General features: G+C 40.6%; 1 protein-coding gene across 10 annotated transcripts in view; it reads left to right on the plus strand.

Annotated features, from left to right (window-relative positions):
• The window catches only part of TBC1D1 (TBC1 domain family member 1), a 248,220-nt gene that overhangs the window by 142,520 nt on the left and 92,964 nt on the right, over positions 1–12,736 (plus strand). For all 10 annotated transcript variants that reach the window (XM_055246311.2, XM_055246309.2, XM_055246310.2 and 7 more), the window contains 2 exons: positions 2,891–3,001; positions 11,791–11,919. In XM_055246311.2, coding sequence (XP_055102286.1) covers positions 2,891–3,001; positions 11,791–11,919 — 240 coding nt within the window. The remainder of the gene's footprint in view (positions 1–2,890; positions 3,002–11,790; positions 11,920–12,736) is intronic.

The following is a 12,736-nucleotide window of genomic DNA, read 5'->3' on the forward strand; positions in this document are numbered from 1 at the left end:
AACCTGGGAGGTGGAGCTTGCAGTGAGCGAGATTGTGCCACTGCATTCCAGCTCCAGCCTGGGTGAAAGAGCAAGACTCCATCTCAAAAAAAAAAAAAAAAGAAACAAAGAAAGAAAGAAATAATGATTTGCCACTATCGAGGATGGTGAAGTTACATGGGAGATTTTAGGGAGATGATACCTCACTAATTGTATTTCAGAATTACGTTAAGGAAAGATTTGTTTCTTGATCATGTATAACACCATAAACGTTTATTTCTCTGCTTTAGTGACTTCTCTATGATGTTTAACAAGCTCCATGATGCAGTCTCTGATTCTTAATCAGTTTTTAATGAAAAACAACTGTGGTAGTATACTGTTCCCAGTTGTGGTCTAATTTCCTTCCTATTTGAATAGCTTTTAAAAGTGTATTTTGAGGGGAAAAAGACATGAATACTCCTCCTCTTACTATATGATTAGCCTTTTAAAATATTTTGAAATAGATGATGATGAAGAATTTCTCCAAGCACAATATACATTTTCTTGTGAAGATAGCGGGAAGGTTTAATTAAAGACACAGGAGAAGAAAGAGTGGGCCAACTATCAGGCGCCTGTACCTGCTCAGAGGCCTCATAATTCCTGTCCGTTTCCCTGGATCATTTTTTTTTAAATAGACTTAATTTTTTTTAGAGCAGTTTTAGGTTTACAGGAAAATTGGGTGAAAAGTACAGTTTCCATATTATCTTTCACTGTCCCCCACCCCACAGTTTCTCCGATTTTTAACATATCTTGCATTACTGAGGGTTCCTTTGTTATAATTGATGAGCCAATATTTGTACATTAATATTAACTAAAGCTCATGGTTTACATTTGGGTTCACTGTTGGTGTTCTGTATTCTGTGGGTTGTGACAGATGCTTAATGTCATGTGCCCATCATTACAGTATCATACAGAATAGTTTCACTGCCCTAAAAATCCCCGTGCTCTGCCTGTTCTCCCACCTCCTCCCTAATCCTTGATCGTTTTGCTCTCTCCATAGTTTTGCCTTTTCCAGCATGCCATGTAGTTGGAATCACACAGTAGCCTTTTCAGACTGGCTTCTTTTGCTTAGCAATATGCACTTAAGGTTCTTCCATGTCTCTTTATGGCTTGATAACTCATTTCTCATTGCTGAATAATATTCAGTTTTATAGATGCACTACAGTTTCTTTACCCATTCGCCAATCGACACACATCTTAGTTGCTTCCAAGTTTTGATAATTGTGAATAAAGATGCTGTAAACATGAGATCGTAGGTTTTTGTGTAAATATACATTTTCAGCTCATTTGGGTAAACACCAAGGAGTGCAACTGCCGGGTCATGTGGTAAGAGTGTGTTTAGTTTTACAAGAAACTGCCGGCCTATTTTCCAAAGTGGCTGTACTGTTTTGCATCCCTGCCAGTCATAAATGAGAGTTCTTGTTTTGTGGACATTTGGACTCAGTGTACCCATAACCCTTTGATCTAGCAGTGTTAAGCTGGGATTGTGGCATTACTACACTTTCCTTTTTGAGAATCTAATGCCCACTTTCTCTAGAGAAGTCCACTTTTTGCATATAACTTGTAAAATTTTGTAATATTGGGGTTCACAGCCTGGAGTCCAGGTTGAGAGTATCTGCTCTAGCCTCTAAAATATTTAATATTTCAATCCGAAATTTGAAAGAACATGAAGTCCTCGATGAAAACAAACCCTTCTAATCATTAACTATCTTTTCCTTAAGTAACAAGAACAACTTACCTTTTATCTTTTTCATTAAGAAAGGACTGGGTTTCCTTAAGAAAGGACTGTCAGAAAGTCTGGGTTAGTGTTACCTTTGCTTTGAATGCTTATGACGTGCAGGGTAAAGTTGCTTCCTTAGTTAGTTGGGGAAGAAGTGACCAAGAGTGGTGTTGACCCAGATTCAGATCCTTGTGTAGTCGATCCATTTATGTCACTGCATTTGTTTTAAAGAACAGGCTGGAAGTTTGGAGTAGGGGGAGAGGAGGAACAGGCAATGGATACTTGTCAATATAAAAAAAGATGTATTTTCAAAATTTGTGGACTAAAAACTTTGTGTATCCCAAAGCAATTCATTTTACTTTCTTCATATACGATAAAATAATACATTAAATTAGGTGGACTTTAAAAAAATTCACTCTGGCGTTTTAAATCCAAAGCATTTGGGAGCAGGAGGAGACCATGGAGTTTCCTCTGTGCACCATCCTCACTTCAGCAGACAAGGAAGCTAGGATTAAGGGGCTTGGCTTCTGTCACACTTCTAGGCAGCAGCTGGAACTTACATGTCCTGACTTCTGGTCCAGCTTGCTGTGCCACGACCCTGTCTAAAAGTTAAAAGGCATAGAGAGAATTATTTTTTTGAAGAAAGAAGAAAGAAATGTACATGCCATGAAATTTTGAATGGAAGGGCGTGCCCTATGGGGATTCCACAGAGTGCTTCATGGTGAACACATTCGACATGGGAAATTATGACACTGAATCCCATTGCTGTTTTCCTTGCCCGTTCCCTAAGAGTTTGTCAATGTTTGGTCATCATGGCCCCTGACCTTTGGGTATTTACATGGATTTTGTGTTTTTCCTCTTGTTTTAAAAACTATTTATTTGTTAAACATTTTGACTGTGTCTGTATCTGATATTAAAGATTCATTTTTAGATAGGAGGACATCAGAGATCAAAAGCTAAATCTGGCCCACTGGCTCCACGGTTCCTTTTTAAAAATTATCTTTACTTTTAGGATCATTGGTGCCCCCTAGTGAGATTATTGAGTAAAAGCACTAGTTTAGTGGATGGAAGCTGTTAGCATTTAAAAGGAGACGGCTTAGCAACATTGTTGACGATTAAAAATAAATCCTATTTCTGATTTTTGTTTTAAAGAAATTGAGACCAAGAAATGAGCAGCGAGAGAATGAATTGATTATTTCTTTTCTGAGATGTTTATATGAAGAGAAACAGAAAGAACACATCCATATTGGGGAGATGAAGCAGGTATGGCATTTTTGTCTTTTGTAATTGTTGCCAAGTCTCTGTATAAACAACATTTTGAGGATTTTCTGAAACTCTGATACCTCTTTTTCTTCCTCTGTTTTATTTTCCTTTATTGCACATAGAGGGGAAATTTGGGAGTGTTAAATTATGTACGCTTGAGAAGATAAGAAAAGTTTCCATCTGCACCATAGTGGAGGCAGAACAGTTGCTCTAATAAGAGGACTGGTTTAGAGTAGCAAGAATTGAGTGTAAGAGTGGATGCCATCAAGATGAGCTGCTTGGCTTGCAGGGAGCTGGTTTGTCACCTTGCCTTTCTTCTTTGTAAACCTGGAAGGACATTGCGTGGCTGCCTTTGGAATTACAAAAAGTACCTGAACGTCCTTTGTGATATAAACGCTAGGTCACAAATCAGATACAATGTTGGCAAGCCTGACTTATGTGCTGTTCAGGTTAGAACTTGGATTAATTCCATTTTGCATGATGGAAATACAGAGTCTCACTCCCCTCCTCCACTGTCTACAGCCTTATTTAGCTTTTCTCTTTCTGGGGTCTCAAGGCAGAAGCTGGGAAGATCTTCAGGTTTGGGAGTCCCTATGTTACATGGTACCATAGACCATTTCCTTTGTCTTTTGGACTCCATGTGAGTCCATTCATAATGAACCATTGATACCTTCAAAACATAACACATTTTATATTTGCTAAAGTTACTTGTTGGCCAAAAATCTAGAGAAAAATCAGTGAAGGATGTACAAGTTTCTCACTCAAAAGTATGTTCCCTTTTTCTTTTTGAACACTCCCTGCGTGTGTGTTCCAAAGACACTTTTGTGCTCAGTGGTGTGCCCTGTCCCACGGCAGCCTTTGCATCTGGACCCTAAACCAAGTGTGCAGTTTTCATGGGGTGTGCACTTAGCAAATCTCCACATAAGGTTTCTACCTTCCAGGTGGCTTTGGCAATCACATGCCTTCACTGGACCCTTGGGCTGGTGTACAGTGTCAGCCATGGTTTCTAATCTCATTGGCCAGCCATGGGGTCCTTTAGCAGTGACTCTAACATGAGTATATGACCTGTGTTTTTTGGGGTTTTGACTTTTGGTCTTGGTTTGTAGCCATTCCTGCCTTCCCAACCTGTACCCTTAAGATAGCATTCAAGTTCTGTGTCTCTCCTGTTCACTTTTGTATGGACCACTCAATCTAAGTTTTCAGTTAATTCTCGAGTTCATTTTTCAGCCTTATTTCTTTTCTCTTTTCCACTCCCTTTTTCCTCTCTTATGCCACTGATAGCTTTTTCCCTGTTCCCATTTTCTTTTATCTGGGTCAGTGTGACTTGTTCCAACAGGAAATTGATAATTTTGAAGTAATTTATAACTGCTAGAAAGGGGAATGAAGCATTTATGGTGGATGGAAAGTCTTCTCTTACTAAACATTTTGAGCATTTATGGTGAATGGAAAGTTTTGACCTAACTGCAGACTCATTTTTATGGACCAGGATAATATTTTTAGGATTTGGGCATAGATCATCCAATAGAGAAATGTATTTAATGTTTTTTTTTCCCCCCTAAAAGTATAAGAGTTCAATGTAGAAGTGGCTGAGCCTTACAAGCAGAACTGGCATCTGTGCAACACTTTTGCTAGGGGTTTCTAAACATTATGACCCAGAAGGCTCATGTCTTCGTCTATAAAGAAGCTGCCCTAATCCCCTGATGAGGTTGGTGTACTCCAGGCAGGACACTCTCATGGGGTCTGAGGAGTGGGTTTTTCAGAGCAGCAGCTGCTTGATAGACCCATTAGGCACAGCCTTGAGATTCACTGATAGATCCTTTTCATGTTTTCTACTATCAGTTTAGCCACATGGATTTCATTACCTTCTTGTTGCACCTAAAAATTTCTAAAGCTTTTGAAAATGTGGGAAGATGTGACCTAGACCATGGTAGGATCATGGCTTTGACAAAGAACTTCTCTGGCCACGGGACTTCAAAAGCGGACAGAGGACAGTGAGCGCTTCTCTCGGTGCTGTGCCTGTCAGAGTCGGCAGGGAGGCCATATGTGCCTTTCAGAGACTGAAAGAATAGTGCCGGAGAACTGTCAGAGGGGTTGTGAAATAGAAGAAACCCTGAACGAGTCTTTTGATCTTATTGAACAGGGTTCAGTTTGGGCAAGACTTACGCATTAAGTTAGAGGCTGTCACGTCAATGTCAATGGACTTGTCATTTCCACCTGTATTCACAGAGGTGGTATAAAAGTTAGTATGAAATCAGCTGCCACTTACTGAATGTTTGCCAAGTGCCAGATAGAGTTCTCATTCCTTACATAAATGACTCCATTTATTCTACAAGTTTTTTGAGGTAGGTGGTAAAATACCCATTTTATAGATGAGGAAATGGGGAAGAGCAGTCAAGCAGTTAGCTAGTGAGTAGTGGAGCCACTTTGTCTGATGTCTAAGTACTTTATCTTAATTCTTATTTTTTTTAAGGAGCTTAACAAAATTTAATGCTATATAACTACTTACTGATTTTCTTGGGTCTGTTTTCTAGTAGATAAGATTTTCTTTCTTTTTTGTGACATTTTATTATGAAAAATTTCAAACATATAGAAAAGTTGAAAGAATTATACTGTGAGCACTCATATACCCACCATCCGGATTTTACAGTTTTAAACATTTTGTTATTTTGCTTTATCATATACTTATCTATTAGTCCACCTTATTTTTGCATGCCTTTCAAATTAAGTGATATCAGTACCCTTCATCCCTTAACACTTTAGCATGTATATCATTAACTAGAATTTAGTGTTTGCTTCCAATTTTGGGGAGACTAAATTTACATACGGTAGGCTATGCAAATCTTAAGTGTACCATTTGTTGAGTTTTGACAACTGCTACTACATTCAGGTAGCTCAAACCCCTATCAAGATATAGAATATTTTCATCCTGCCGGGTGCAGTGGCTCACGCCTGTAATCCCAGCACTTTGGGAGGCTGAGGTGGGCGGATCATGAAGTCAGGAGATCGAGACCATCCTGGCTAACACAGTGAAAGCTCGTCTCCACTAAAAATACAAAAATTAGTCAGGTGTGGTGGCAGGTACCTGTAGTCCCAGCTACTAGGGAGGCTGAGGCAGGAGAATGGCATGAACCCGGGAAGCGGAGGTTGCAGTGAGCCGAGGTCGCACAACTGCACTCCAGCCTGGGCGACAGAGCGAGACTCCCTCTCGGGAAAAAAAATTCATCCTACCAGAAAGTAGCCCTATATTCCTCTTCTAATCAGTCCTCACTACCCCTTCCCCCAGGTAACCACTGTTTTGATTTTTTTCACCTTAGATTAGTTTTGCCTGTTCTAGAATTTCTTATAAATGGCATCATACTCTTTTTTTTTTTTTTTTTTTTTTGAGACAGAGTCTCACTCTGTCGGCCAGGCTGGAGTGCAGTGGCACCATCTCGGCTCACTGCAAGCTCCGCCTCCCGAGTTCATGCCATTCTCCTGCCTCAGCCTCCCTAGTAGCTGGGACTACAGGCGCCTGCCACTGCTCCCGGCTAATTTTTTATATTTTTAGTAGAGACGGGGTTTCACCATGTTAGCCATGATGGTCTTGATCTCCTGACCTTGTGATCCGCCTGCCTTGGCCTCCCAAAGTGCTGGGATTACAGGCGTGAGCCACCGCGCCGGGCCGGCATCATACTCTGAGTTCTGGCTCCTTCCACTTAGCATAAGGTTTCTGATGAGTTTCAGAAATACATTGTTGCATGTATTAGTAGTTTGTTGTTGCATGTATCAGTTGCTTGTATCAGTAGTTTGTTCCTTTTTGTTCTGTAGTATTAATGTCAAGAGTTTCTTTCTCCATTCTCCTTCTGAGCTGCTTGATTATGATATAAGGCTGCTGGTAGATACATTGTGCCAGCCTGGGATGGTGGGTTCTGAACTGAGAATTTCAGTGTAACATCAGGATTTAAAGCTTGAATACTTGAATCCAAACTTTCATGCTTAGAGTTTACCCATCTGTTGAAGGATGTGCAATATGATGACTGCAAAAGGATTTACCGTGGAGCCTCCAAATTAGAAATTATTGTCTACGAGGGCCAGGCACGGTGGCTCATGCCTGTAATCCTAGCACTTTGGGAGGCTGAGATGGGAGGATTGTTTGAGGCCAGGAGTTTGAGACCAGCCTGGTCAATATAGTGAGACCCCATCTCTGTTTTTTTTTTTTTTTTTTTTAAAGAAATTATTGTCTAAGAACCAGCATTATCTTCCAAGGAGAAACTTCTAGATACTTATTTTAAGATAAATAAGGAACAAGTTATTTTCTAAATGTGAATTATTTTTTAAATGCAATTTTTTAAAACAAATTTTATTTTAATTATGGCAATAGACGTGGAAAAGAATCTTTTTTGATAGTAGAGGAGAGCAGAAGAAACACTGAATTAAGTACACAGAGATTCTTCAGGCCTGCTTAAAAAACACACGCATACAAATGCATTTCTGTCTCTTAGGATCTACTAACTGATGCTGCTTGCTTTAGTCTTTCAGCTAATATTTTCTTTTCTTTCTTTCTTTCTCTCTTTCTTTCTTTCTTTCTTTCTTTCTTTCTTTCTTCCTTTCTTCCTTTCTTCCTTTCTTCCTTTCTTCCTTTCTTCCTTTCTTCCTTTCTTCCTTTCTTCCTTTCTTCTCTTCCTTCCTTCCTTCCTTCCTTCCTTCCTTCCTTCCTTCCTTCCTTCCTTTCTTTTCTTTCTTTTTCTTTCTTTTTCTTTCTTGGAGACAGAGTCTCGCTCTGTCACCAGGCTAGAGTGCAGTGGCACAATCTCTGCTCCCTGCAACCTCTGCCTCCCGGGTTCAAGTGATTCTCCTGCATCAGCCTCCTGAGTAGCTGGGACTACAGGCGTGCGCCACCACGCCCAGCTAATTTTTGTATATTTAGTAGAGACGGGGTTTCACTGTGTTGGCTGGGATGTTCTCCGTCTCTTGACCTCGTGATCCGCCTGCCTTGGCCTCCCAAAGTGCTGGGATTACAGGCGTGAGCCACTGCGCCCGGCTCATATTTTCTTTATATATCAAAACAATTCAGCTTGCTTCACTTTTATGAAAGCTTTATTATGAGTTTGAAAGCAATTCTGCATTTTCTTAACATTGTAACTGGTGTTGAGTTGAAGGCAGGCCCCTGGGGGCCCTTTGTGGGTAATTCCCTTTACTCTGGAGGCTGCCTCGAGCCTGGACAGGCCCTTACACTTGGTCAGTAATTGCACAGAACCAGTTGCAACAGATTCTATGCACCTCCCTGTGGCGCGTAGCATTTAGCAGGCACTTGGTCACTATTTGCTGAGTGAGTCTGTTACCTTAGGCGCGTATTTCCCGTGGACCTGCCTGGGGATTTTGAACAAGTCAATATTACATGTCCAGGGTATGCTCTATAGTGTGAAACACAAAGGTAAATGATAGTTCCCCTTCTCAAAGGAATTTCTAAGGTAGTAGCCATTCTTTTGATGCATATTCTCATTCTCATAGAGAGTCCAATTATGGATAATTGGACAAAGCTGAATGTCGCTCTTATGAGAATCCATTCTTTCTCTTTTATGCCTTGAAAAATGTGTAGCATTCATTAGTGAATTAGGATTTCATTATTCAAAGAGGACATAAGGTCTTCGAACAGGAGATTACTGAATAAAATAATGCCTAATAGCAGTAGAATGAGGGGAAGACATATTCAAGGAACATTTTATGCCCATTAGATTGGCGGAAATTTTTAAAAAGTGACAATACCTTATAAAGGTGAACTTTCCTATACTGATACTGGGAACATGAATTTGTACCATTCAGGGAAGAGAAAGTTGATAATATCTGGTGTAGTCTGAAGAGGCATAGTCCCTGTGACCCAGTGAGGACATCCTCATTATTTCCCTTGCCAAACATTTCACATGAGTCTATAAGGAGCTCTATATAAGAGAGGTCACTGCAGCCTCCTTTGTAAGAGCAAGAAAAAAAAGCAAATAAGTGTTTAACAATAGGAACATGGATACATTAGGTTATACAGTGAATATTTGCACTCTGACTAAAGTGAGTGAATCAAAAAACATTTGTCAGCAGGAATAAATCTCAAAAATAATATTGAAAGAAGAAAGCTAATTTACAGAAGGATGTGTACAGTATGACACCATTTATTTAGTTTCAACTACATATCTTTTATGGACACATACATATAAAAGTAGAAAACATGAATTGATAGGATAAACACCAAATATTTCTGCATATGGCCAGGTGTGGGGAAGTAGTGGTGATTAAGCTTCTAAGATGTCTGCAGTGGTTCCCATTAAAAGTAGAAAGTAGGCTGGGCACAGTGGCTCATGCCTGTAATCCCAGCACTTTGGGAGGTCAAGGCAGGTGGATCACTTAAGGCCAGGAGTTCGAGAACAGCCTGGTCAACATGGCGAAACCCCATCTCTACAAAAAATACAAAAATTAGCCAGATGTGGTGGCGCACGCCTGTAGTCCCAGCTACTCAGGAGGCTGAGGCATGAGAATCACTTGAGCCCGGGAGGCGGAGGTTGCAGTGAGCCAAGATCGTACCACTGCACTCCAGCCTGGGTGACAGAGTGAGACTCCATCTCAAAAAACAAGCAAACAACAAAAGCACATAGAGTAGGTAATAGTCATGATATCTGATGTTTTTTGAGTGTCTGGTTTACATTTTTTATTTTTATTTTTTGAGACAAGTCTCACTCTGTCACCCAAGCTGGAGTGTGGTGGTGCGATGCCAGCTCACTGCAATCTCTGCCTCCTGGGTTCAAGCGATTGTCCTGCCTCAGCCTCCCAAGTAGCTGGGATTACAGGCGTGCACCACCATACCTGGCTAATTTTTATATTTTTAATAGAGACAGAGTTTCGCCACGTTGGCCAGGCTGTTCTTGAACTCCTGACCTCAAGTGATTCATCTGCCTCAGCCTCCCAAAGTTCTGGGATTACAGGCATCAGCCACTGCACCCGGCCTTAGTATATGTGTTTTAATTTGTATTCATTCATTTAAGCCTCATGACAGCTCTGCGAGGAAAGTTCACTGTATGTCCTCAGGCTTCAGGTAGAGGACCTGAAAGGGACAGGAGGTAACAGTCTGGCCAAGACCACAGAGCCAGGGAATAGCAGAGGAACATTTCACCTGGGAATTGCACTCCAGACCTGGGCTTCTCACTGTTCTCAACCCCTGGCAAACGCTCACTTGAACAAAGCCAGGTGGTGATACAAAGATATTTGTTATATTAGTCTCTATACTTTTCTGTGTGCTTGAAATATAATAACTGCAACAAAGAATATGTCAGTATTTAGAGTAATGGGGTATTTGCTTGTGTGTGTGTGTGTGTGTGTTTTTGAGATGGAGTCTCGCTCTGTCGCTCAGGCTGGAGTGCAGTGGCATGATCTTAGCTCACTGCAACCTCCGGCTTCTGAGTTCAAGCGATTCTCTTGCCTCAGCCTCCTGAGTAACTGGGATTACAGGTGTGCGCCACTACGCCCGGCTATTTTTTGTATTTTTAGTAGAGACAGGGTTTCCCCGTGTTGGCCAGGCTGGTCTGAAACTCCTGACCTCAGGTGGTCCACCCACCTTGGCCTCCCAAAGTGCTGAGATTACAGGCATGAGCCACTGTGCCTGGCCATTTGTTTTTCTAATAAAATTATTTTCTAACAGAAAGCAATCAGGTGAGAATCCACATAAGAAACAATCTAATTCAGAGACTATTGTTGCATATTTTAAAAAAAAATGTACCTTCAGCTGGGTGTGGTAGCTCACTCCTATAATCCCAGCACTTTGGGAGGCCGAGGCAGGTAGATCACTTGAGCTCAGGAGTTTGAGATCAGCCTGGCCAACATGGTGAAACCCCGTCTCTACAAAAAATACAAAAAATTAGCTGCGTGTAGTCCCAGCTACTTTGGGGGCTGAGGCGGAAGGATTGCTTGAACCTGGGAGGTCAAGACTGCAGTGAGCCATGATCGTGGCACTGTACTCCAGCCTGGGCAACAAAGTGAGACCCTGGCACCCTGTCTCAAAAAAAAAAAAAGTACCTCCTTGTAAATAAGTAACCTAAGACTTCATTTAGTGGTTGTCAAGCAAACTCTATTGTATTTTTATTTTCAGTTTTTATGGCTAGTAGTTAAGGGAGAGAAGCTTGGTTGCAGAGAAGAATGAAAGGATGATGGGAAAATAAAAGTAGGAGAGAGGGAAACACAAGAAAGCGGAGATCTGTAGAAAGGGATGAAGGAATTGTATAGGCAGTGAGAATAGGCTCTTTAATTGAGAAATTTATGTTGTCTCACCGTCTGAAATGCCCCCAAAGGTAAGTTATTGCTTTATTTTGAAAAGCTAACGATAGCTACCTTTGTACCACGCTGTGTTCCATGTTTTACACACTTTACCTGTTTTAGTCTCACAACACAGTGTTATGATTCGATCTTACCATTGGTCTCACTTTACTGAAGAGGAAGTTTTGAGGCTCAGAAAAGTAAGAAACTGGCCAAAGACCACGGTTAGTGAAGACAGATCTCTGATCCAGTTGCAGAGTCTGAGCAATAAACTACTTTGACTGATTGGTTTCACAGCACATTTCCTCATTTTACTTGGGGTAATCAGAGCAACTCTCTGAGGCAAAATTATTTCCTGGACTTGCAGCCATGTCACTAAAGAGCAGATGGTGAGATCACAGACAGAATCAGAATGATGGCCTGGTGCCAAAAAGATGTGTCCTAGAGATTTTTCATTTCTTTAAGAAGCAGAGAAGGAAGCGATAAATGAATTAACTTTTCGTTTTTCACTTTTTTAGACATCGCAGGTGGCAGCAGAGAATATTGGAAGTGAATTACCACCCAGTGCCACTCGATTTAGGCTAGATATGCTGAAAAACAAAGCAAAGAGATCTTTAACAGAGTCTTTAGAAAGTATTTTGTCCCGGGTAAGTAGCATAATTTCTCCTGATTTAAGTTAAATCACTTTTTAGGAGAGTGTAAGATTGAGTTCCATGCTTTTATTCCATCAATGTTTATCATAAAGGTAAAAGTATAAAACCTTTTTTTATGTTTTCTCAGGCTTAGAACAATATTATCTATATTTTAAATTGTTTTTAATTTGGCCTAGGTTTGAAAAAAATATTCCTTACTCTTTTGTATTATATCCAATGGGATTTTTTTGCCTCTCCAAAGAATATTTGTTAGCCAGTCCCTATAAAGAGCATGCATTAGATCCACTGAGGTGTGGCTTCTGTTCTCCCTATCACTGTGTACAACTTAAAAAACAGTTACTGTCAGCTGCTGGTGTTAGCTATCTAAAAGGCTAGCTATATAGTAGGGGTCAGCAAACTATGCCCATGGGCCAAATTCCACCCACCTCCTATTTTTGTAAATAAAGTTTTATCGAAACACTGCCACATCCATTCGTTTTCCTGTTATCTAAGGCTTCTTTTTTGCAGACTTCAACAGTTGCCACAGACACTATATGCCTCACAAAGCGTAAGACACTTACTATCTGGCCCTTTACAGAAAAAGTTTGCCAAATATAGTTCTATAGAAAGAACAAAGTACACATGTACATCAACCTGGGAGTTCTTTAAGAAATTACCCCTCCCTCCCATGAGTGTAAATAGCCTTGATGGCACGTCTGAGAAATCAAATCTGACTTTCCCTCAGAGTTTCACACCTTTCTGGAGTGTGCAGTATCTTATTATAGTTCTTTTTGATTTTATGGCACACTTCTTTTGAAACATCTGATTTTTA

Source organism: Symphalangus syndactylus, chromosome 16 (assembly GCF_028878055.3).
Source record: "Symphalangus syndactylus isolate Jambi chromosome 16, NHGRI_mSymSyn1-v2.1_pri, whole genome shotgun sequence".
Taxonomy (NCBI): Eukaryota; Metazoa; Chordata; class Mammalia; order Primates; family Hylobatidae; genus Symphalangus; species Symphalangus syndactylus.